Here is a 12,172-nt window from a genome sequence, read left to right on the forward strand (position 1 = left end):
TTTTTTTGTCAGTTAAATAGGTATATGTTAATTTTAATATTATTATGAATTTAATAAATATAATTTATAGGCTTTAAAGTACTTGTTTTGCTTTTTTAGATGAAGAAAATCAACGAAATATTTTATGAGATATATAATTATCATAGGAAATAGTATTGATATTGATTAACAAGCAAGATATTATTTATATAGAAGAAAATGTTGATGAAGAGGAATAGTAACAAAAGTGGAAGTGAATTTAATCGAGAGAGATCCGACGCGACAGGATGAATTCAGTTGCTTTGATTCAAAATAAAATATTAATTCTTGTCATAGATATATAACAAGGAATAATATACAAAAATGATTGAAAAAATCGAAAGAAATTCCGTAAAAGGAAGGAAATCAATGATTTCAGTGATGATTTTAACCTTTAACTTAAAATATATCAGATATAAATAATGAGTTATGGTTTCAAAAATTGTATTTGATTGGATGTATCATAAGGTATGTCAGATGGGTGAGGGGGGAGGGGGCCAGGGTGGGTGAGATTTAAACTAACCTGTCGTTTTAATGAATGATAAAATAGTAACAATTTCAAAAGCCTGCGTTTCATTAGGCAGTTTTATAATGATAATATTAATTAATAATTATTATTGATTAAATTTATATAGTTATTTGACAATAAATATATGGATGTAATGTGTGTGTAAATTATGCATTTTAAGTTGCTTTAAAATCTTTGAAGATAATGATAAAATAAAAAAAAAATCAGAAGAAACCCCCGCAAAAAAAAAAAAAAAAAAAAATCATTGTAGAATCGATGTTCACCTATTTACAAAAACCTTATTTTTTATCATTTAATAAATTGTGCTCAATAACAGAGGTAATTTATATAAAAATACAACTAACAATATAAGTAGGCTGATGTCCTGGGTTTCATCAGATGCACAATGCTCTTCTAAAAAAAAATTGCACAATGTGGGTATGTAGTTCATATGATGATGAATCATATTGATTATACATTTGTAATATTTTTATTTACATACGGTGAGAGAGTTACTGTGAGGCACTGGAATGTATATTGGGTCCATGATTCACATTATATTAGAATGAGTTCATTCTTTTGTTGGATATTGATCAATAAAAATCTTAGAATAAATTTTCTTCATTGCTCTAAAGACTTCATGTCGTATGAAAAAAAAATCTAAATTATATGTATTGATTTCTCCTTCGTGAGATGTATTGTCAGATAAGTTCTGGGGAATCAAATTATTTCAGCTAATTCAACATTGTTATTTTTTTGCTTAATAACCTAAAATTGGAACACTTTGATAGAGCAAATCATAGTCGTCGGCAATTTTTTTTTCTAATTTAGAAAAAGCTCTTGAAAAACCCTCCAACGTTACTACTTAATTTGGCACCAACATCAGCTGCTTGACCCAATCCATCAGCAGCTGCTCCCATGGCTTGTATAGGGTTTCCTTGCAGCAATGAAGCCTAAGAATATTTATAAGGTACATTTTTTCCTGTAGAGATAATTATATTTATTGTATATTTACCACTGGATCTCCCGGAGCTCCTGGTTGTTGTTGTTGCTGCTGTTGGCCTTGAGCTGACTTAGGTGCTCCTTGAGCAGGTTTGGCAGCAGCACCTTGTTGAGGAGGCTTAGCTCCTGCTTGCTGTACAGGAGGTTTTTGACTTTGCTGATTTGCATTGGCTCTTGGTGGACCTCCTTGAGCAGGTTGTCCTTGGGGCGTAGGTGCTCCTGCAGTAGTAGCTGGCTTAGGTTGCTGACCAGCAAGAGGTTTTGCTTGATTATTGGGAGCAGTTTTCTGTTGCGCTGCAGAAGGAACAGCACCAGGTTTAACTTGTTGCTGTTGTGCTCCAGGAGGTTTTTGTTGTTGATTGGCTTGAGGATTTACTTTGTTTGGAGGGCCTTTTTGCCCAGGAAGTATAGGACCTGGTCCTGTCTTAGGACCACCTTGTGGAGGAGGTCCTGGTTTAGCTCCACCTTGAGGTGGGGGTTGACCTGGTTTGACTCCTCCTTGAGATAGAGGTTGACCAGGCTTAACTCCTCCTTGAGGAAGATTTTGACCGGGTTTACCACTTCCAGGAGGTCCTGGTTGTCCTATTGCATTCTGTGGAGGTCCTTGAGTACCCATGGGCTTAGGACCAGGTTGACCAGTAGGCTTGTTTACAGCCTGAGGTGGACCACCTTGTTTGGCAGCGTTTTGTGCGACTTGATTATTAGCTTGAGGAGGTTGTTGCGCAGTCGATTCTTGTTGTGCAGGTGGTTTGGCAGCTGGATTTGAAGTAGGACTTGGAGTATTCGGGTTAAGAGATGCAGAAGGATGCTGACCCGTAGGCTTTGGACCACCTGACATAGATGGACCACCTCGTCCAGGTGGTGGACCTCCACGTCCGCGTCCTCGACCTCTACCTACTTAGATAAAATCACAATAATAATACTGAGTATTTGATAAATGCAATTGCTGCAACTATATAGTGCATTTTGACCCTGCGGTCTGAAATTCAAATTTTTTGTTGTTTATTATACAGTAGAACACAAATATGACCATTAAAATTTTTAACCGATTTAGGTTTGGTGTTTAAAGGTGTTTTTTTTAAATCAAGTTTTTAGGGTATAATTATGATTCAGTCCCATATTTTGACATGAAAGAACTGCATGATGAAAATCAAAGTAAATAACAAATTAATACAAACATTTCACCATTTTAAAAATGAATTATTTATTACTTTATCTTGATTACAATTAACAAAAAATGTATATAACTACTAAAAAATGGAGTAAATGAAGGTCCTAACTTAGAAACTAATACTTTTTTATTTTTTCTTCAAGTGCTTTATATTCTAGCTAGAGTGATAGCATATACCTGATATTTCAATTTAAAAAAGTTGATTTTGATTGATTTTTGGTCAACTTAGTTTCTAATATTTATTAAGAAATTTAAATATAATAAGCTGGTTAGGTTGTGTGAATATAGGTTACACTTACATTCCAAATAGTTGATTAAGTGATAGTTATAAAATCAGAAGCAAATTATTTTTTTCGCTAGGAATATTATTGTAATCTATATTCACGCAACCTAACCAGTGCATTTAAATTTCTTAATAATTATTAAAAACTATAACTTGTAATATATTCTTGAGTAAGATTATTCAACTGGTGGGTCACGGTCCAAATACGGACCAACTGAGAATTGTACATAGTTGGACCCCAGTCCTTAAGTTGTACTATCTCCATGTTTTAATATATTACAAATTCACGAATCTATGAAAACCTTAGAACTGGTCTTACTTGACCTTTCCTCATAACAGTTGAGTAATCCTGTTCTAGAGTACTTATGTAGTCTAATGAATTATGAAAGTTTAAAAAAAGGGATCCAACATTATCAGAAATTAGCTTTTTTATAATAATTACTAATTCCACATCCTGTATTTTTACTAACCTCTTCCTCTACCACCATCGCCACGTCCTGGTGGTCCTCCAGGGCCGAGGGGAGGACCAACACTTCCTGGACTTTGATTACCATTTGTTGTAGCCGGTGCCTTGGGAGTGATTTCATTAGCTGCTTTATCTGCAATTGACTTTTGTCTCCTGAAAGTTGAATTATAAAAATATTAAATGCATTATGCATATTTATAAAAATAATTACCTATCTACTTAATAAAATATTTAAATTTAATAAAGAATGATATTTAAAGAAAACATTTCGATAAAACAATTTTTGAAAACTCATGCAAGCCATAATTGTCAAATATATTTACCAAAGAAAAATACTATCATTGTGTGTGTGGCAAAATGTTGGTCATTGTTGTCACATAAAGCTATTATATAAAAATGTAATGTAAATCTAACCAAATAAAGAAATACGTAGTGCCCAGCTCCTTCATATCAAAATTTTACTTAATTTTCCATAGAAAATGTAAATGCCTGTTCATATTCCCAACTAGAAAAAAACATCTACCGCATTCTAGGACTTATTTTATACACCTCAGCAAGTAACAATGGTAATCTGTGTACTTTTTTCTAAGAACAGAATACATAGCTTACAGCTCTACTCATTGGATAATTATTTGTAGATATATTCATATAATTTATTGTTGTTTTAGTACTTACTCTTGCAATTCTTTTATTAATTTCTCTTTGTTAACATTATCATCCTTTGAGGTTTTGACCATGTTCATAAGTCGATCTACTTCGTCTTTCGATTTCTTAGCATTTTCAAGAGCAGAGTCTAATTCCTTCCTCATTTTGACTACTTCCTCTGATGGGGTACTCTAATAGTTTTAAAATAAAACGGATTAGACACAAAGAATTCAAGGTCTATAGATAAAATTGAATTGATGTTTTTTTTTTTTTTAAATAACGAAAATAATCTCTTAAATAACGAACATGCAGTCTCTTATGAGTTTCATCTACAAACATTTACAACTAATTATAAAGAAATTAAGAGGCTTAATACACTAGTGTTGGATTCGAGTAAAAAATTTCGAGTTTTTGAGTTCTACTTCGAGTCCAGTAAGGAGAATATACTCATTTTTAATTAGAGTCTAATAAGTGTTTGATCCCTAGAAGATTTTGTAAATTTGTCCACTGACAAAAATCAGAACAATCTATAATTTTAATGCTAGGTTTATTTTAACAGTGAGATACATTATAGAACAAAAAAAAGTTTTTCGTATACAAAAAGTACTGAGTATAACCCCAGAACACTATCTCTACCGTTAAGCATGAGGGGGCCAGTATATTTAGGGGCACTTCTGGGCTAAGGATAAAGGACGACTTCACAACATCAAAGGGAGGATGGGCATATTGTCCATTCTCCGGGAAATCTAATCATTAATTTTATGAAAGCGAAAAGTTTTACATACCAATCTAATTGGCTAATCAGAATAAAACATTAAAAGGGAAAAGTATCCTGTGTATGACCATGACCATATCATTCGTGGTGATATTATATTTTAGAATAAGCAAGGACTTAGGATTGTTGTGTATTACGATTAGCTTGTGTCCCTCCCTTTCAATCCCTTTGATATGTGAAACCATTTTATATGTGTATAAATACATCAATTTTTCTTTTAATCGAAAAGGAGCGCCAGTATCAGTGTTTCCTGTCCCTTTAAGTAGAAATACTAGAAATCTGACTAATCATTATTCTAACTTGGAAGTCGAGTTTTTTTTTAGTTCGATTAATACTCGAATCCAACACTATTTCATACACAAATCCATGACATTTTAGACTATTGAAATAATCACACATACAGCTTAACAACTTGTTTCTCTTTAGTTCCCCTCTTGAGGGAATGGAGTAAAAAATTTCATTAACTCTTTTTTTTTTCCTTTTTTTGAAACCGTCATTTCTTTTATATTCCCTCATGTGGGAATATTAATCCTGTGTGATTATTCAAGTTCTCTATAAATCCATGACAAAATACAGAGTCTAAAAGAAATTACAATAAATAATTATTCGTTTACGTGTACAAACATAAATCTATTTCAGAATGAAATTGGTAAATTTATATTTATAAGGATGCTCTTAGGTTCAAGCAGCTAATCTAATTATTTACTTTACTCAATTATATGTATATTATTTTGAGAGACTGTATTCCGTGGTCAAAAGTTAGTTGTACATGGTATGTATATTATATTTGACATTAATGAACAAATATATGTATTTTAAAATAATTACTTATTTGAGTAATAAAATAACAACTTTGGGGTAATAAGTTTTTATTTATGAATTATAACTTGAGTATGATTGTGGGATTGTACCTGTTTTTTTAGTACTTCAACTAATTCTTTGTCTTTTTGATTAAGCTTAGATTTTATTTCTTCTATTTGTTTCTTGAGATCATCGTTAACACGCTTCATTTCAAAATCAATTTGTTTCCCATTATCCTGTTGCTTTTGCGAGGATCCTATTCTTTGGTTTGCCTCATGAAGGTCAATCTAAAAACCAAAGGTGTTTTTGTGTGTCTAAGTTTCTTTGTTTTTTATGAATTATTGATAAAAATATTAACTTAAAATGATTAATGAGATTTAGGGTGCAATTTTTTTGTCAGTCCAAACAGATACATTATATTGTGAAAAAATTGAATCTTTCGCTATACTCTGTTACTCCAACAAGTGTTCATCTATAAATTTAGAACAACTAGGTAAATATACAATACATACATATTGAAATATGATAATTTTATCCAATTTTCTTGATTTTAAAATAATTAACGATTACTTTTTTTTTTTTTGCAAATAATTAGGATATATATGGATATTAAGGTAATACCCATTCAAACAGGACATTTTTTGACAAACAGCGTGTTGTATACGGAAAATAAAGTGCACAATTTAATTTTAATATAATGAATGATATCTATTTAGAGTAAAAATTATGTTTTCTCTATTTTTTTTTGAAATACATCACGGCGTTACCTCACGAATACATAAATACCCATTGTATTTTGTTGTTAGCTGTCGATTACTTCGTCTCACTAAAAAATGGTACAAGTTGCAATTCTAATAACGAACGATCTTAAAGACCGGTCTTGAGACTCAACTGGATCGAATAAATAAGAACTGGCGCAACACTACCAAAAATGATACATTGAACCTGTCATCTCATTTTGATCTATTCAAAGTACATAGCTATTTATAAGTAATATTACTGAGGGTATTTGAACTTAATAATGTGTCAAAGAATACTTATAGTATAGTCATTTGTATTAAAATAGCCAAACATCAAACCATTAATACATCGATTGTCTATGGAATATTCAATTATTGCATTATCCTCAACCCATGTACGGTAAATCTTTCTTTTAAAATTATTGACCTCATTTTTTGTTACAACTTGTACAACTTGCTTATATTTACTAGTTGCAACCTGTACATAACATATGTATGTATTTGCCATTTTATTATTTCTATGAATAAATTTTTGGTTTTCATATATTTACATTATACAAATAAAAGTGTCCAGCTATTCCTTCAATGAAATATTACTTAGCAATATGTATTATAATTCAGTATCATTAAAATACTTTGAGTGATTTTATTATTATTAAATATATGTAATTGTGGTTCATTTTAAAAAGTGTGGAGAAATAATATGACAATGATAGTCTGAGAATAGCAGTTGACTTATTTGGGAAACTACAAATAATTTATATCATTTTTTCTGTTTCTTTTTTAAGGAAAGGTTGCGTGGTACAATACAGGTAACGACGTGACATACGTATGAAAGTCTACCTTTTGACAAACTTCATATTTAATTAAAACTAATGTATTATGGATCTAATAACTAAATCATAAAGTATGTACATTGTATAATTTACAAAAAAAAAATTAATAATAATGCATCACAGGACAGATCTTTGTTGAAGAGGGATGACTCAAAAACTAATTTTTTTATTATTGAAAGATAATTATAAATTAACTAAATCAACAGAAATAAGGACAGTAGAAATATCTAACTTGTACTTAATAAGGTTTAAAATTAAATGCAATCTTGCTCTAAGTATACAAGGATTTCATCATACATAAGGACAAAAATCTATTAAATTATGTGTATCAAATATTATATTTTAAATATATATATTTTTATATACAAGAAAGTAAATTGACTTACTTGTTTCTGTTCTAATTCTTGAACCAACATTTCTAATTGTGCTTGAAATCGCTCTCTTTCAACAGCTCCTTCCTTCACCTCTGTATGTGCTTTTTGTAATTCTTTTGATAATCTACTAATTTCATTGGAGGCGTTTCCAGAGGAAGATGCCAAATCATTTCGTTGCTCAGAAATGACCTTATTTAATTCATTCTTTTCCATTTCAAACTCCTTTGTTTTATTAACTATTTCGGCTTTACATGAGCTAATTTGACGATTCAGTTCTTCAATCTGATTTGCTGCAGCTGGATTTTCTGCTATAAGTAGTAATTCATCCCGTGTTCTTTCTAAATCTTGTTTTTCTCTCGTCAGAATTTGAACCTGGGACTCTAAATCCTTAACAATCCCTGTTAATTTTGTTATTTCCCTTTCTTTTGAATCTAAAATTTCTTGCATTCCTTTTTCCGTATTTGCGGATTCCTTCAATCTATCATTCTCTGACCGTATTCGCTTTAAGTCTCTCTCCATACTGTCGAGGTCCCTTCGTAGTACATCCATTTCTGTTCTAGCTAAATCCCGTTCTTTTGTTAGCCTCGTAATTTCAGAGTTATAACCATTGATATCTTTTGAGCTTGTATCTGCACTACGCCTCAAACATGAAATGTCAGTTTCTAAGCTATTAATTTGCTTTTGAAGACTATTGATCTCTCTTTCTGCTCGATCCGCTTTAATTTTTTCTTTGCTTTCCCTCTGAAGTGTATTGTCATAGTCCATTTCTAGATGTCTAACTTTTTCACTTAATGTTCTAATTTCTCTCTCCTTCGACTCAATGATACCCTTCTCGGACTTTTCTGATTCGTCCCTCAAACGTCGATTTTCAGTTGTAAACCTCTTTAATTCACTTTCGGTAAGATTTAGGTCCTGTTGAAAGGAAAGAAGCATATCTTGGGATTTTTCTAACTGCCGTACAAGTTGATCTCTTTCTGTGGTCAACTGTTTAATTTCTGATTCTAGCTTTGAGATATCATTATCCCTATTGGCAAATTCTCCTGCAACCCTCTCCTTTTCCGATTTTACTCGTCTTAGCTCAGCCTCTACTTGTTCACATTTGTCCTGGATCTTATTGAATTCTCTCTTGGCATGATCTGCTTCAGATTTTAATCTAGCTTCATTTTCATAATTTTGATCTAAAGACTTCCTTGCATGATCCAATTGATTTCGGTACTTTCTAGCTTCTACTTCGAATTTTTCCTTATCTTCCACAAGATGCTTGATTTCTAGTTGGGAGCGGTCATATTTATCGTGAAGCTCCTCTATGTCCCTTAGCATCATTTCCATCTCTTGTTTTTCTCTAGCTCCACGCATATCCTCCATACCCCGCATTTCTTTATGTTCCTTCAAATCATAACTTACTTTTTCTAATTCTCTATTTAATTTCATTATATTTAGCTCTAGTTTTTCCTTTTCAGCTTTTGATTTGTCAAACTGGAATTGAAGTTTTTCTAATCTCTCATTTAACTTCTCTATTTCGAAGGAATATTTTTCTTCAGCTCGTTCAAACTCTTGTCCAATTCGAATAAGTTTTTCTCGTTGTGCCTCGGCCTCTTGAAGTTGGAAACGAAGACGAGCGTTTTCCGTCTCAATTTGATCAAATCGAAGCTCTATTTCTCCAACCTCATTCACACTCTTGTTGTATTTATCTTTCCATTGCGTAACTTCTCGTTGAATTTGTTCTAAAGCACTTTCATTTGCTTCTCTGGTAGTTACTGCTTTTTCACAAGATATTTTAGCTCGCTCCAGCTCATTTCTTGTACGATCCAATTCCATTTCTATTTTCTTTAAAGCAGATTGATGTTGTTGACTTTCCTTTAACATCACCTCATGCTTTTCTTGCCAACGTTTTAATTCAGAATTTAACTTATCTATTTCGGACTGAGCCATTTCTTGTTCAAGCTTAAATCTTCCTTTGGATGTTTCTGATTTATCCACTTCTGTTTTAAGTCTAGTCATATCGTTCTCATATTTTAACTTAATCTCTTTCAGAAATTCAATTTCTGCGTTTGACTTTTCTAATCGGTCTTTATATTTCTCTGACTCTAATCGATATTTATGCATCTCATCATTAATTCGTTCTTCAGTGTCTTGGTATTTCCCCATTCGTGCTGCAAATCTTTCAACTTCTGATTGAAGGGTTGCTGCTTCTTGTTTATAGGAGAATAAGTCTGACGTAGCTGTTCTAAGTTCCAAATTGGACTTATCATATTTTTCTTGAATTTTTTCTATGTCTACTTGAAGTCGTGCAACATCTTCTTGTGTTTTTTCTAGATTATTCTGGTTTTTACTATTTTGACCTGATACTTTTTCGAACTCATAAGAGAGTCGATCAACCTCTGTTTCCGCCTTTTCTTTATCAGCTCGCAGTTTTGTCAACTCCATTCCATTCTTATCTGCTCTTTCACGTACCATTGTTAAATCAAAATTGATTCTTTCAACCTCATCTTTAAGCTGTGACTCTGTATCTTTGGATCGGCTCAGTTGAAGAGAGGTTCTATCTTGAAGGTCTTGTAGACTTTGAAATTCTTCAGTTAGCTTAACCAAGTCATCCTTATATTTTGTTGCATGTATGGTTGCCTTATCTAAGTCCGCAGACAGTCGAGCATGTTCAGCTGAAGATGATTCAACCTTTGTTTGTAACCTATAAACCTCCCCTTGTGCTCTGAAATATTTAATCAACATAATTTATTCGTCAAACCTTTTTATATTATAATATATTTACTTTTCATATTTTTCTAAAAGCCTCTCAAGTTCTTTATTGGTAATCTCCTTATCTTCCAATGTTCTTCGATGAGTATCATGAGTCATCTCTATTCGATCCTTGAGATTTTCATTCTCAACACAAACGTCCTCTTTTTCTCTCTAAAAAAATAGTTCCTTTCATATAATTCTCATAAAAATACTCATAACTTTTATTTATACCCTGGCTTTATCCAATAGATCTGACAGCTTATTGATACGATCCAGAAGTATTTCCATTTCTGTTTGTAAATTTTCTCTATCTTTTTGAGCCTTCTGAGCCTGTGCTTGAATAACATCCATTTTTTCTGACTCTTTAAATATTTCTGCTTCAAAGCGTTCTTTTTCATTTTGAATTCGAAGAAACTGACTCTATAAAAAAAGAAAAGAATTAATATTTAGTAAGAATAAAGAATTGGCACATTATCATGTAATATTTGCTATCATTTTTACAGGTCATATGTTTTTAAAAGTAATGCATTCATGACTCACTTTCACTAATGATTTTTTATGCAAATTTTGCATTGAAGTATATCGAGGGGTCATATAATTTAGTTTGTTTGTTGTACGTAAAAAATACTTTTTGGTGTCAAAGACAATTTAAAAAAACATTTCCAATATTTTTCAATCCTGTGCTACTTCCAAATGATAATAATTATATGATTTAAAGCATATGCACATTGTACATTAGAGAAAATTGATTTGTAACTGCTTTCGAATTTCGATTACAACTAATTCAGAAAAGTTGTCATATGGTATGAAAATTACCTATTCTCAATTTCATCGTCTAGCGTGGTTATTTTTAGGTAGCATAGCACGATCAAATTATAAAAAAAGCGAAAACTCTTTACTAATATTTATTTATTAAATAAGTTTAATATACATTTTTTAACCCATAAAAACTGGTTGAAAAGTGTTTTCTAAAATTGTCCAATGGAACAAATAAAGAGCGAAAAAGTTAAGAAAATTTGATGATCTGCATATAGGGCGCATCCTTTTTTTACATTTTCAGAAGATCAAAATAGGCTTATGTTATTCTCTCTTTTTGCTTCATAGAGTAGCATAAAAACATTATATATGTTTTTTATAGGTTAGAATAATGTCTATTATAATGAATAAATGCAAAATAATGATAAATGTGTATTTTAATATTTATTGAAGAAATAAATAACTTTTGTCTCCTTTTTAAACTTTGAACTAGATGTGCTTCCTATAGATCAAATTGTAGGAAAATGAAATTTTTCATAGTTTATTTTCTTATCCCATGAAAACTTTTACAAAATAGTCGTAATCAAAATTCGAAAAAAGTTAAATAACAAACTACCCTATTGTACATAAAAATTTCCCCCATTATAATTGTTGTCGAGGAGGGCAACATCGATTAATTGTTTTTACACATTATATATGGCTTTACGTATGTATATAAATAAACACGGAAGTCTTTATAATTTTCTACAAATAACAATATAAATCGAATGTTGATAATAATAGCTGGTCCCTAAAATATAAATTAGAAAAAGCTAGATGAATTGGTATTTAAATTACCTCCGCCAACAAAGTTTAACGGATTTTATAGTTTTACGCCTCCTTGTTTGCCTCTTGGTCACCTGGATAACGGCAAAAGTTACTGATCGATTTTGATTTAACTCGGTACAATGCTTATATACACATAGGCACAGTAAGAGACTATTGAATTTTGAGAGGGGAATGTAGCAATGTAAATTATGTAAAAAATACATAATGGACAATAACTTGGGAATATATTGAGG

General features: G+C 31.3%; 1 protein-coding gene across 4 annotated transcripts in view; it reads right to left on the reverse strand.

The window, feature by feature from the left end:
• Positions 1-1,141: 1,141 nt before the first annotated feature.
• brp (ELKS/RAB6-interacting/CAST family member bruchpilot) overlaps positions 1,142-12,172 on the reverse strand; it is a 62,112-nt gene continuing 51,081 nt past the window's right edge. For 2 of the 4 annotated variants that reach the window (XM_040723347.2, XM_040723349.2), the window contains 8 exons: positions 10,587-10,775; positions 10,387-10,526; positions 7,632-10,326; positions 5,780-5,956; positions 4,124-4,284; positions 3,453-3,601; positions 1,542-2,425; positions 1,142-1,479 (listed from right to left, as the gene is read on the reverse strand). In XM_040723347.2, coding sequence (XP_040579281.1) covers positions 1,354-1,479; positions 1,542-2,425; positions 3,453-3,601; positions 4,124-4,284; positions 5,780-5,956; positions 7,632-10,326; positions 10,387-10,526; positions 10,587-10,775 — 4,521 coding nt within the window. In that variant the 3' untranslated portion in view covers positions 1,142-1,353. The remainder of the gene's footprint in view (positions 1,480-1,541; positions 2,426-3,452; positions 3,602-4,123; positions 4,285-5,779; positions 5,957-7,631; positions 10,327-10,386; positions 10,527-10,586; positions 10,776-12,172) is intronic. The other 2 variants (XM_040723348.2, XM_040723350.2) reach the window with 2 other exon arrangements.

The sequence above is a fragment of the Lepeophtheirus salmonis genome, chromosome 13 (genome assembly GCF_016086655.4).
Source record: "Lepeophtheirus salmonis chromosome 13, UVic_Lsal_1.4, whole genome shotgun sequence".
NCBI lineage: Eukaryota > Metazoa > Arthropoda > Copepoda > Siphonostomatoida > Caligidae > Lepeophtheirus > Lepeophtheirus salmonis.